Genomic DNA, 14247 nt, shown 5'->3' with positions numbered 1-14247 from the left:
AAGTGTGAGTGTGTCAGTGAGTGTGAGAGTGTGTCAGTGAGTGTGAGAGTGTGTGTGTCAGTGAGTGTGAGAGTGTGTCGGTGAGTGTGAGAGTGAGTGTGTCAGTGAGTGTGAGAGTGTGTCAGTAAGTGTGAGAGTGTGTCAGTGAGTGTGAGAGTGTGTCGGTGAGTGTGAGAGTGCCTGTACAGTCCCTGCTGTGTTCCTGTGGGTCGCTGCTGCCTTTGGCACGTGTCTGGGCGTGAGGCTGGTACGAAGTGAGCAGCAACCAGCCGCACAAAGGGACAGGAGGGAGAGAGAGGCAGAGGGAGGGAGAGAGAGGGAGAGCTGGGGACGCTCTGCCTCTTACTCCCGAGCAGCCGACCAACGGGGGAAGATGAAAAGCTCACGCCGAGCCCCGCGGGATGCCCCGTTGCAATTTCCAGCTTCGAAATGACAAGTTGGGGAAATCGTTTCCAGCCCGGAGTAGCATTGCAGGGGACTGTGTGATCAGGCACTCTCCCGGAGGCTGGGACAGCTCTCTCTGCTCCTTGCCGCGGGGAGTGGGAGATTTGGGAAGGGGCTGTGTATTGTTGGAGAGAGCTGGAGGCTGTATATGAATCCTGTCTTCCTGGAGCCCAGGGCGGACACACTGACACTGGAAACAGCTCCTAACTGAGAGAGACAGCTACCTGCAGAATGCTTCTACCTACCATCTCCCTCCTACTGAGGCTTCTCGGTAAGTCCTAACTCAACTCAAAACCCCGTCCCTTCTCACTTCGTTCTCCCCGAATAGCAATCGCTTGCAAAATATATATTTCGAGGTATTTAAAAGATATTCAGTCAATCTAAAATTCACTCCAAGTTCCTTCACAATCTGATATCTCTTTTGCAATTGGAAGTCTTTGTGATTCTTTTTTTAAAAAAAATTATTTTTCTGTGAGTCTGATGTTATTAGAAGCAAACAAAACACACACGGGCAGAGAAGGAAGTATCTTGAACGTGCTTTTATACTGTCACTGATTTTTAAACAACAGACCAGAGCTCATCTGAAAGCACAGATACCAAAGACAGTGAATTCCTTCCGATTTCGGAACGATTGTCAGAGTTTTTAGTTCGACTTTGATAATTGCGTTTTTGAGAAATGAACAAAAGGAATTGGTGTAAAAAAAAAGCTGAAATATGCTGTAATTATCAATGCAGTGCTGCCTATACAATATTCCCCGTACCATCCCCGTCTGTCCAGCATTGGGTACACTACCTTCCCAATACTATCTATACTCTTCCCATCTGTCCAATACTGTGAACGCTACCTTCCCAATGCTGTCTGCACCATCCCATCTGTCTAATGCTGTACAGACCACCTTCCCAATACTGTCTATACCTCAACCATTTGTCAAACACTGTGCAGACCACCTTCCCAATACTGTCTATATCATTCCCATCTGTCTAATGCTGTGTAGAATACCTTCCCAATACTGTCTATACTATGGCCATCTGTCCAATACTGTGTACACTACCTTCTCAATACTGCGTGTACCATTACCATCTGTTCAATGGAAAAGCTCTGGAGGTCTGGCAGCATCTGTGGAGAGAAAACAGAGTTAATGTTTTGGGTCGAGTGACTCTTCCTCACAACAGCATCTGCAGTTCTTTCGGTTTTTACCATGCGTTCAATGCTGTTTGTCCCAGTGCTATCTGTACCCATTACCATCTTTGTAAAGCTGTAGGCAACCCAACCAGGCCAATACCGTACAGCTGCATCTGCTGCACGATACCACTGGAAGTGTTGGGAAAGAAAGGTAGAAGTTTCATAATTTACAGGGCAACAAAGAGAATGATTGAGTGAATATACACGAATGGCTGTTTGAATAATTCAGCAGAGTTTCGAACCTTGTGTAGGCTCCTGCCAGTGATATGCAGGAATCAAGCTTCAAGAACTTGTCTGTAGTCGGTTGCAAGGGAATGTGGCCACATCGTTTCGATTACTGATTCCTTTCAGGTAAAGCAACAGGCAGAAAGTTTCATTGAAGTGAGCTCGATACTTCTCACTACTGAAGTGTGAAAGAAAACTAATGCAGTGGGAAATAGTATTTACACCTTATACCATACCAAGATTATTGCATTATCTTGGGTTTTTGTTAGAAATGCTTGACAAAGTTTATAAATGAAGTGACACTGCTGTAACAAAATTACAGTATTCTCTAACAGGATGTATTAATCCCTGACCCCCTCTGTGTTGAACAATCCAGCAATAACCTTTCATGTCTCTTGCTGCTTGATGACACAGTGTTCCTTGCGTGTTTCTGAGGTTATGTCATCTCTGTTTGTCACGTGAGGGATAAGCAGGGAATGAACTTATGAAGAACCTGATTGCAGATGGGCAGCTGTTTGCACCCGTCCTGATATGTAGCAGCAATTCTGCTTCCGAAAGATTTTTTCAATGTGCACGACATGAGAAATATTGGTCCAGGGTTTGTCGATGGATGGTGCAGTGGTGAACAATTCACACATGCTCAGTGCAGTGGTGCTCTGCTACATTAATGCATCCGCACCACTCTGTTAGATACCAGACTGTGCAGTAATTCACCTCCAGGTCTCCGTTATTCTGTAAAGAAATCAACTTCTTTATTTATTCATTCGTGGGATGTGGGCGTCGCAGACTGGGCCCAGCATTTATTGCCCGTCCCTAGTTGCCCCCTTGAGAAGGTGGTGGTGAGCTGCCTTCTTGAACCGCTGCAGTCCACCTGCTGTGGGTTGACCCACAATGCCCTTAGGGAGGGAATTCCAGGATTTTAACCCAGCGACAGCGAAGGAATGGCGATATATTTCCCGTTATGTTTCCAAGTCAGGATGGGGAGTGGCTCGGAGGGGAACTTGCAGGGGGTGGTGTTCCCATGTGTCTGCTGCCCTTGTCCTTCCAGATGGTAATGACTGGGGGTTTGGAAGGTGCTGTCTGAGGATCTTTGGTGAATTTCTGCAGTGCATCTTGTAGATAATACACACTGCTGCTACTATGTGGAGAGTGGATGCTTGTGGATGTGGTGCCAATCAAACGGGCTGCTTTGTCATGAATGGTGTTAAGCTTCTTCAGTGTTGTTGGGGCTGCACTTATCCAGGCAAGTGGGGAGTATTCCAATGTCAACAGATGGTGGTTAGATCTTATTAGTGATGGTCATAGCCTGGCATTTGTGTGGCATGAATGTTACTTGCCACTTGTCAGCCCAAGCCTGGATATTGTACAGATCTTGTTGCATTTGAACATGGACTGCTTCAGTATCTGAGGAGTTGTGAATGGTGCTAGACAATGTGCAATCATCAGCAAACTTCTGACCTCATGATGGTGGGAAAGTCATTGATGAAGCAGCTGAAGATGGTTGGGCTGATGACACTACCCTGAGGAACTCCTGCAGAGATGTCCTGGAGCTGAGATGACAGACCTCCATCAACCTCAACCATCTTGCTCTGTGTCAGGTATGACTCCAACCACCAGAGAGTTTGCCCCCTGATACCCATTGATTCCAGTTTTGCTAGGGTTCCTTGATGCCGCACTCAGTCAAATGCGTCCTGGATGTCAAGGGCTGTCTCTCTCACCTTCAGTTCTTTTGTCCATGCTTGAACCAAGGCTATAATGAGGTCAGGAGCTGAGTGGCCCTGGCGGAACCCAAACTGGGCGTCACTGAGCAGGTTATTGCTGAGCAGGTGCTGCTTGGTAGCGCTGTTAGTGACACCTTCCATCACTTTACTGATGATCGAGAGGAGACTGATGTGGCGGTAATTGGCCGGAACAAAAACAAAGTTGCTGGAAAATCTCAGCAGGTCTGGCTGCATCTGTGAAGGAGAAAACAGAGTTAACGTTTTGGGTCCGGTGACCCTTCCTCAGAACTGATGGTGGCTGGGAAAACGTCAGTTTATATGCAGAAAATAGGGGGGTGGGTGAGGTAGGGAGTAAATGATAGGATAGAGCCCGAAGAGAGAGAAAGACAGTTGGACAGACAAAGGAGTTGCTAACGATCAGGCTGGGAGGATGAATAGTTGTTAATGGGGACTGTTAGTGACTAAGAACAGGGGGTGTGTAGTGGCAGGCTATGTGGTAACAAGGCCTGGTGTGTGGGGTGGGGGGCTGGGACAGGGGAGACTTTAGGCCCTAAAATTATTGAACTCAATATTGAGTCCAGAGGGCTGTAGGGTCCCCAAGCGGAAAATGAGGTGTTGTTCCTCCAGCTTGCGTTGGGCTTCGCTGGAACACTGTAGCAAGCCAGAGACAGAGATGTTGGCCAGGGGGCAGGGTGGTGCATTGAAGTGGTAGGCAACGGCTAGTTCAGGGTCTTTTTTGCGAGCAGAACGTAGATGTTGTGCAAAGCGGTCACCAAGCCTATGCTTCGTTTCCCCAATGTAGAGGAGACCACATTGTGAGCAGCGAATGCAGTAGACTAGATTCTGGGAAGTGCAGGTGAAGTGTTGCTTCACCTGGAAAGTATGTTTGGGCCCTTGGATACTTGGGAGGGAGGAGGTAAATGGGCAGGTGTTGCACCTTCGCTGGTTACAGGGGAAGGTGCCGTAGGGCTGTGGGGAGTGAAGGAAGTGTGGACCAGGGTGTCCCAGAGGGAACGGTCCCTGTGGACCAGGGTGTCCCGGAGGGAACGGTTCCTGTGGAAGGCGGACAAGGGAGTGGAGGGGAATATGTGTCTGGTGGTGGCATCTTGCTGGAGGTGGCAGAAATGGCATCTGATGATCTTCAGTATCAGAGGAGTTGTGAATGGTGCTAGACAATGTGCAATCATCGGCGAACTTCTGACCTCATGATGGTGGGAAAGTCATTGATGACGCAGCTGGAGATGGTTGGGCTGAGGACACTACTGGTCTGATGACCAGTAATTAGCCAGGTTGGATTTGTCCTACTTTTTATGTACAGGACATACTTGAGCAATTTTCCACATTGTCGGGTAGATACCAGTGCTGTATCTGTACTGGAACAGCTTGGCTAGGGGCGTGGCAAGTTCTGGAACGCAAGTCTTCAGTACTATTGCCGGAATGTTGTCAGGCCCAGTAGCCTTTGCAGTATCCAGTGTCACCAACCAGTTCTTGATATCACGTGGAGTGAATTGAATTGGCTGAAGACTGGTATCTGTAATGCTGGGGACCACTGGAGGAGGCTGAGATGGATCATCCACTCAGCACTCTGGGCTGAAGATTGCTGCGAAAGCTTCAGCCTTATCTTTTGCACTGATGTGCTGGGCTCTTCAGTCATTGAGGATGGGGATATTTGTGGAGCCTCCTCCTCCAGTGAGTTGTTTAATTGTCCACCACCATTCATGATGGATGTTGCAGGACTGCAGAGCTTAGATCTGATCCATTGGTTGTGGGATCGCTTAGCTCTGTCTATCACTTGTTGCTGATGCTGTTTGGTGTGTAAGTAGTCCTGTTCAGTGACTTGACCAGGTTGACACCTCATCTTCAGGTATGCCCAGTGCTGCTCCTGCCATACCCTCCTGCACTCCCCATTGAACCAGGGTTGTTACCCTGGCTTGATGGTAATGGTTGAATGGGGGATATTCTTGGCCATGAGGTTACAGATTGTGCTGGAGTATAATTTTGCTGCTGTTGATGGCCCACAGCACCTCATGGATGCCTAGTCTTGAGCTGCTAGATCTGTTTGAAGTCTGTCCCATTTAGCACAGTGATAGTGCCACACTACACGATGGAGGTTATTCTCAATGTGAAGGCAGGACCTTATCTCCACAAGGGCTGTGTGATAGTCACTCTTACACATGCTGTCATGAAAAGATACATCTGCAGCTGGCAGATTGGTAAGGATGAGGTCAAGTATGGTTTTCCCTCTTGTTGGTTCCCTCAGCACCTGCCGCAGACCCAGTCTAGCAGCAGTGTCCTCGAGGACCCGACCAGCTCGATCAGTAGTCCGGCTGCTGAGCCACTCTTGGTGGTGGACATTGAAATCCCCCACCCAGAGTACATTTTCTTGACTAGTCTGTGAGGCTCTCCCAATTTTGGCACTAGCTCCCAGATGTTAGCGAGGAAGACTTCACAGGGTCTACAGGGCTGTTTCTACCATTGTCTTTTCTGGTGCCTAGGTTGATGCCAGGTGGTCTGCCCGGTTTCATTTCTGTGTTGAGACTTTGTCAAAATGATACAACTAAATAGCTTGCTAGGCCATTTCAGAGGGCAGTTGAGAGTCAGCTGCATTGCTGTGGGCCTGGAGTCACATGTAGGCCAGACTAGGTGAGGGTGGCAGATTTCCTTCCCAGAAAAAAAATCAGATGGGCTTTTCCTGACAATCAGCAGTGATTTCACGAGCATCAGTAGATTCTTAATTCCACATATTTTGTTAAATTCAAATTCCACCCTCTGCCATGGCCAGATTTGAACCCTGGTCTCCAGAACATTACCTGAGTATTCAGATTCATAGCCTAATGATAATTCCACTAGACCAACACCTTCCTTGTGTAACTGAACCTCTCTCAAAACTATAACTCACTCCCCCCACGAACATTGTTCTCAATAGTGATATTCTCTGATTCATGTCATCATCATTGAATTGAAATGTAGCAGTTGATCACAGTCTCCTTTTAGTTACAGTTCCCACACTGGCTGAAGTTACCATGGAGAACTCTCCTTGTCAAATTCCCCCCTTGACTGAGGCTTGCTAACCCTCAGGTTAAACCACCACCAGGCGTCTCTCTCTCTCTCTAATGAGAAAGCAGCCCTATGGTCTTCTGGGTCTATGGCAACTTTACCTTTTACTTTTTAGTTCCTGCAACTCCGGTACAGATGACAGAGTCAACCCTTTTCACAACAGCTTGTTTATTTCTTTAGCATGTTATTCTCAGGATGGGGTCAGTGCTGAAAGATTGACACTGATCAACCCCTGAAGGGGCAGGTGGGCTTTCTCCTTGAATTACCTTAGTCCATGTGCTAATGTGATCCAACAGCAGGATGAGATGTGAAATTCGAGGATAGTGAACGAGAGGTAGGAGACTTAGAGTCATAGAGCTGTACAGCACAGAAATAGATCCTTTGGTCCAACCCATCCATACTGACCAGAATTAAATTATCCTAAATTAATCTAGTCCCATTTACCAGTATTTGGCCCATAGCCCTTTAAACCTTCCTATTCATGTAACCCATCCAAATGCCTTTTAAATGTTGTAATTGTATCAGCCTCCACCACTTCCCTTGGTGGCTCACTCCATACACACACCACCCTCTGTGTGAAAAGATTGCCCCTCAGGTCACTTTTAAATCTTTCCCCTCGCACCTTAAACCCATGCCGTCTAGTTATGGACTTGCCCATCCTGGGGAAAAGACCTTGGCTATTCACTCTGTCTATTCCCCTCATGATTTTGTAAACCTCAATAAGGTCACCCCTCAGCATCCAACACTCCAGGGAAAATAATCCCAGCCTATTCAGCCTCTCCCTATAGCTCAAACCCTCCAACCCTGACAACATCCTCGTAAATCTTTTCTGAGCTCTTTCAAGTTTCACAACATCCTTCCTATAGCAGGGAGACCAGAATTGAATGCAGTATTCCAAAAGAGGCCTAATCAATGTCCCGTATAGCTGCAACATGACTTCCCAACTCCTACACTCAATGCATAAAGGCAAACGTACCAAATGCCTTCTTCACTACCCTGTCTACCTGCAACTCCACTTTCAAGGAATTATGAACCTGCACTCCAAGGTCTCTTTGTTTGGCAACACTCCCCAGGACATTACCATTAAATGTATATGTCCTGCCCTGATTTGCCTTTCCAAAATGTAGCACCTCACATTTATCTAGATTAAACTCCATCTGAATATGTGGATGTTATTTCACCTGTTAACTAAATGTTATACCATGTCTTACTGCATATAACACTGTTTTAGATGATTATGGTAGCTTACTCTGAAACCCAGTCTCTGAGTTATTGTAGGATCAAGTACAGGGAAAGGTACACAATGATCTGACCCCACCAAGTAGGACTTAAATCTAACAAGTGGGTGCACAGTCAGTGGACTGACAACTCTAGATGCCAGCTGATGCCAAATTTAAGGCCTAATCCAGATTTAGTTTCTGGGCACGTCGCTTCACATCACTACTCGACAGGAAATGCTGGGAACTAGGCTGATGCTTGTGTTAGAATGACTGTTGGGTTGGGTCTGAAGTGTTTGAGGGTGCAACTGTAGGGGGAGGTGGGGTGCGGGGGGGGAGCGATTTTAAGGAGGGACTTCAAGTGCTCAGGACAGCAGGCTGGAGATCGTGAGCACGGGCTGGAGGCTCATGCTTGAAGGCTTGCAAAAATATAAACTGAAATTTTCCTTTTCTCTCAGTTCTTTGGATTTTTATTAAGACTAAGCTGGCATTTACTACCAGAGCCTAGCTGCCCTTCAGAAGGTGGTGGTGGGCTTACCTTCTTGAACCACTGCAACCACAGGACAGCCACAGTTCTAGCAAGGAAATGCCAGTGACAGTGAGGGAACAGTGATATGGTTCCAAAGAAGGATTTGGAGGGGAGGTTACAGCTGGTGTTGATGCTCCCTTGTGTTAGCTGCCTTTCTGTTTCTAGATGCTAGATATTGTGGGATTTGGAAGGTCCTGTTGAAAGTACCTTGGTGGGCTTTGGAGTCATACGGCAGAGAAACAGGCCTTTCTGCCCACCGGTGTCTATACCAACCAACAAATGCCAAACTACACTAATCCCATTTACCTGCACTCGGTCCTTAGCCTACTATGCCCTGGCATTTTGAGTACTCAAGCCGATGCTTGTTAACTGTTACGAAAGTTCATCTTGTAGATCGTACACGCTACATGTTATTGGTGGAGGGGTTGAATTTTTACGGTGCAGGATGAGGTACAGATCGCATTGGGCTGTTTTATCCCAGATGACCTTGATTTGATTTGGTTTATTACAGTCACGTGTACTGATTTTACAGTGGAATGTGTTGTCTTATGTTCTTTACAGGCAAATTGTACTATACAGAACAGAGTGCAGGATTCAATGTTACAGCTGCTGAGAAGGTGCAGAGGGCGGTCATCATTAACATTAAAGAGGTCCTTTCAAAATTCAGATAACAGCAGGGAAGAAGCTGTTCTGACATCTGTTTGTACATGTATTCAAACTTTTATATATTCTGCCCAATGGAAGTGGGTGGAAGAGAGTATAACTGGGGTGGGAGGAGTCTTAGATTATGTTGGTTGCTTTCCCAAGGCAGCAGGAAGTATAGTTGGAGTCAGTGGAAGGAAGGCTGGTTTGAGTGATGGTCTGGGCTGCAAATCTCTGCAGTTTCTTGCAGTCTTGGGAAGAGCCATTGCTATACTACTGGATAGGATGCTTACTGTGGTGCACCTGTAATAATTGGTAAGAGTCTTTATGGACAAGTCAAATTTCCTTAGATATCAAGGTGTAGAACTGGATGAACACAGCTGGCCAAGCAGCATCAGAAGAGCAGGAAAGCTGATGTTTCGGGTCTGGACCCTTCTTTCCTACTATCTCTGTGTCAAATTTCCTTAGCCTTTTAAGGAAGTAGAGACATGGGTGTGCTTTCTTGACCATAATGCCTATGTGAATGGACCAGGACAGATTGTTGGTGATCGTTACTCTCTTGAGCGCTCTTGACCATCTCCACCTTAGCACCATTGTTGCTGGAGCTGCAGTCATTGAGGAAAGTGGAGGATATTCCAATCCACTCTTGACTTGTGCCTTGTAGATGGTGGACAGGCTTTGGGGAGATAGGAATTGAGTTGATTGCCACAGAATTCCGAGCCTTTCACCTGCTCTTGCAGCCACAGTATGTATATGGATATTCCAGTTCATTCTCTTGTCAATAGTATCCCCTACAATGTTGCTAATGGGGGATTCAGTGATGGTAGTGCCGTTGAATGTCAAGTGATAATCACTGGATTGTCTTTTATTGGAGATGGTCATTGCCTGGCACTTGTGTGATGTGAATGTTCCTTGCCAACTATCAGACTGAACCCAGTTGCACAGTCTAACTGCATATAGATCTGGACCTATATACGAAGGAGTTGCAAATGGTACTGAGCGCTGTGCATTCATTGGTGAACATCCCCACTTCTGACCTTATGATGTAGCGAAGGTCATTGATGAAACAGCTGAAAATGGTTGGGCTTAGGACATCACCCTGAGGAACTCCTGCAGAGATGTCCTGGGGCTGAGATGACTGACCTCCAACAAACATAACCAGCTTCCTTTGACATGACTCCAACCAGAATTTTGTTCCTTGATTCCCATTGGGTGTGAATTTTAGAGCGTTTCTATCTTGCTGCCAAGGGCAGTAACTCTCACGTCCTGAGCTCACCTCATTTGTCCATATCTGGATCACTGCTGTAATGAGATATTGAGCTGAGTACCCCTGGCAGAGCACAATCTGTGAAAAAATGAGCACCTTATTGCTGTGTAATTCTCACTTAATATTGTCCTTCATTGTTAGAAGGATGGAGTTTAAAAACACAGAGGTTATGCTGCAGCTGTATAGGTGAGGCCAAACCTGGAGTACTGAGTTCAGTTTTGGGCCTCCTTACTTGAGAAAGGATGCACCAGTAACAGAGGGGGTGCAGAGGAGGTTCACGAGGCTGATTCCGAAATTGAGAGGGTCGGCCCATGAGGAGAGATTGAGTAGACTGGGACTATACTCATTGGAATTTAGAAGAATGAGGGGGGGGATCTTATAGAAACATATAAAATTATGAAGGGAACAGACAAGATAGAAGCATGGAGAGAGGAGATAGTAGGAACCACCGATGCTGGAGAATCTGAGATAACAAGGTATAGAGCTAGATGAACACAGCAGGCCAGGCAGCATCAGAGGAGCAGGAAAGCTGACGATTCGGGTCTGGACCCTTCTTCAGAAAAAATCCCAAGACCCGAAACATCAGCTTTCCTGCTCCTCTGATGCTGCTTGGCCTGCAGTGTTCATCCAGCTCCACACCTTGTTATCATAGAAGCAGGAAGGTTGTTTCCACTGGCAGATGAAACTAGAACTAGGGAGCACAGCCTCAAAATGAGGGGGAGCAGATTTGGAACTGAGTTCAGGGAACTTCTTTACCCAAAGGGTTGTGAATCTGTGCAATTCCCTGCCCAGTGAAGCAGTCGAGGCTACGTCGTTGAATGTTTTTAAAGCAAAGATAGATAGATTTTTGAACAGTAAAGGAATTAAGGGTTATGGTGATTGGGTGGGTAAGTGGAGCTAAGTCCATGAAAAGATCAGCCATGATCTTATTGAAGGTGGAGCAGGCTCGATGGGCCAGATGGCCTACTCCTGCTCCTAGTTCTTATGTTCTTATTACTGTCAATGATCCCTTCCATCGCTTTGCTGATGATTGAGAGTAGACTATGAGGGCAGTAATTGGCCGGATTGGATTTGTCCTGCTTTTGTCAACAGGACGTACCCGGGAAATTCTTCACATTGTTGGGAGGATGCTAGTGTTGTAGTTGTACTGGAATGAACTGGCTAGTGTGGCCTCCTATAACGTTCACTGGTACAACCAGGCAGAGGAGATGCAGTATAAAAACCAAAAGAACTGCGGATGCTATAAATCAGGAACAAAAACAAAGTTGCTGGAAAAGCTCAGCAGGTCTGGCAGCATCTGTGAAGGAAAAAACAGAGTTAACGTTTTGGGTCCGGTGACCCTTCCTCAGAACTGATGGTGGCTGGGAAAATGTCAGTTTATATGCAGAAAATAGGGAGGTGGGTGGGGTAGGGAGTAAACGATAGGATAGAGCCCGAAGAGAGAGAAAGACAGTTGGACGGACAAAGGAGTTGCTAACGATCAGGCTGGGAGGGTGAATAGTTGTTAATGGGGACTGTTAGGGACTAAGAACAGGGGGTGTGTAGTGGCAGGCTATGTGGTAACAAGGCCTGGTGTGTGGGGTGGGGGGCTGGGACATGGAGAGATTAGGCCCTAAAATTATTGAACTCAATATTGAGTCCGGAGGGCTGTAGGGTCCCCAAGCGGAAAATGAGGTGTTGATCCTCCAGCTTGCGTTGGGCTTCGCTGGAACACAGAGTAGATGCAGTGACAGCTCTACCTATTTATACCGTAATTTGGCAGTGGAGGAATGACAAGTAGTGTACATCTTTAATTTGCATACTTGAGGAGCGTAACACCTTTTTCAGGCAGGTACCTTTCCAAACATGAGGGGAATGGATAGGGTGAATAGACAAGGTCTTTTCCCCAGGGTAGGGGAGTCCAAAACTAGAAGATGTGGGTTAAGGTGAGACAGAAAAGATTTAAAAGGGATCTCAGGGGCAACTTTTTCACACAGAGGGTGGTGCGTGTATGGAATGAGCTGCCAAAGGAATTGGTGGAGGAGGGTACAATTAGAACATTTAAAAGGCATCTGGATGGGTATATGAATAGGAAGGGTTTAGAGGGACATGAGCCAAATGCTGGCAAATGGAACTGGATTAATTTAGGATATCTGGTCGGAATGGAAGAGTTGGACCGAAAGGTCTGTTTCCTTGCTGTATATCTGTGTGACTCTATGACTGTACAGCAATACAGCATGCTGTGGAGTTATGACATTGCCGATTAAGAAGTGAAATTCTGGGTGATCCGTTGCCAATTTTGTGCCAATGTGGAACAGGATCAGAAATCACATGACACCAGGTTATAATCCAACAGATTTATTTGAAAACACAAGCTTTTGGAACCTCGTTCCTTCTTCAGGTGTTAGTGGGTGAGGTAGTATCAGACACGGAATTTATAAGTAAAAGATCAAAGGGTCACACAACTGATGAGGATGTATTAAACCAACCTAAGATGATGTTAAATCTTTAATCAGTTAGAAGGTTTTGATTGATTAATATGCGTATGTAAATCCCCGAATTCCTTTAAAGTCATTGTCCTGAGAGAACTAAAGGATTTATCAGTGTAAAGAAGAGGTGACATTTTAGGTCAGATAATGCATTGAGGTTGGTTGGCTTGCCGAGCTGGTTTGTTGTTCCGCAGGCGTTTCGTTACCGTGCTTGGTAACATCCTCAGTGCAGCCTCTGATGAAGCGTCGGTGTGTTTTCCCGCCTGGTTTTTAAACTCTGGGGTCCGTTGCGATGGATTGCCTCACTTCCAGGTTTCCTCCGTAGTGGAATGTATATGGGGTCGAGTTCAATGTGTTTATTAATAGCATGCTTCGTGGAGTGAAATGCTTCCAGGAATTCTCGTGCTTGTCTCTGCCTAGCCTGTCCCAGGATCTTGGTGTTGTCCCAGTTGAAGTCATGGTTCTCTTTGTCCATGTGGATTGAGATGAGTGAGTATTGGTCGTGTCTTTTTGTAGCCAGTTGGTATTTATGTACTCTTGGACCTCATAAACTACTGGACCTATGCCTGACCACCCACTTCACCTTCAACGGCCAAGCATACGAGCAAATCAATGGGACACCCATGGGATCGCCCATCTCCAGAGTCATAGCAGAAGTAGTGATGCAAAGACTGGAAAGGACTGCCCTTCCGCAAATCCAACCTAAACTATGGATACGCTACGTAGATGTCACCTTTGTCATCTAGGACAAACAGGAAGGAAACTAACAACAAGAGTACATGAACACCAACTGGCTACAAAAAGACACGACCAATACTCACTCATCTCAATCCACATGGACAAGGAGAACCACGACTTGACTGGGACAACACCAAGATCCTGGGACAGGCTAGGCAGAGACAAGCACGAGAATTCCTGGAAGCATGGCACCCCATGAAGCATGCTATTTATAAACACATTGAACTCGACCCCATATACATTCCACTACGGAGGAAACCCGGAAGTGAGGCAATCCATCTCAACGGACCCCAGAGTTTAAAAACCAGGTGGGAAAACACACCGATGCTTCATCAGAGGCTGCACTGAGGATGTTACCAAGCACGGTAACGAAACGTCTGCGGAACAACAAACCAGCTCGGCGAGCCAACCAACTCAACACCCACAACCCGAGCTGCAAATCTACTCCAAAACCTTCAGATATTGCATGTTAGGTGTGAGGCCTTGTTTAGAATCTGTTTGTGTTTTGGTTTGGAGTCAGACTGGTTTTATTTCTAAAGTAGGAATTTATAAATTGTGTGCTTTTTCAACAAAATAGAATGTATCTGCAAATACAAATTCACCCATAGATTCGTGTGTGTGTCTGTGTTTGTGTGTGTGTGTGTGTGTGTGTGTGTGTGTCTGTGTTTGTGTGTGTGTGTGTGTGTGTGTGTGTGTGACGGCAGGAGAGAGAGAGAGACTGTGTGTGTGTGTGAGTGTGTATTGGGGGGAAGAGAG

General features: G+C 46.4%; 1 protein-coding gene across 2 annotated transcripts in view; it reads left to right on the top strand.

The window, feature by feature from the left end:
* Nucleotides 1–247: 247 nt before the first annotated feature.
* The window catches only part of LOC109924043 (GDNF family receptor alpha-4-like), a 43840-nt gene continuing 29840 nt past the window's right edge, over nucleotides 248–14247 (top strand). The window contains exon 1 of one of the 2 annotated variants that reach the window (XM_048603714.1): nucleotides 248–715. In XM_048603714.1, coding sequence (XP_048459671.1) covers nucleotides 676–715 — 40 coding nt within the window. In that variant the 5' untranslated portion in view covers nucleotides 248–675. The remainder of the gene's footprint in view (nucleotides 716–14247) is intronic. The other variant, XM_048603715.1, reaches the window with a different exon arrangement.

Source organism: Rhincodon typus, chromosome 12 (genome assembly GCF_021869965.1).
Source record: "Rhincodon typus isolate 14 chromosome 12, sRhiTyp1.1, whole genome shotgun sequence".
Lineage (NCBI taxonomy): Eukaryota > Metazoa > Chordata > Chondrichthyes > Orectolobiformes > Rhincodontidae > Rhincodon > Rhincodon typus.
The sequence above is the reverse complement of the archived record's forward strand: the minus strand, read 5'-3'. Positions and strand labels throughout refer to the sequence as shown.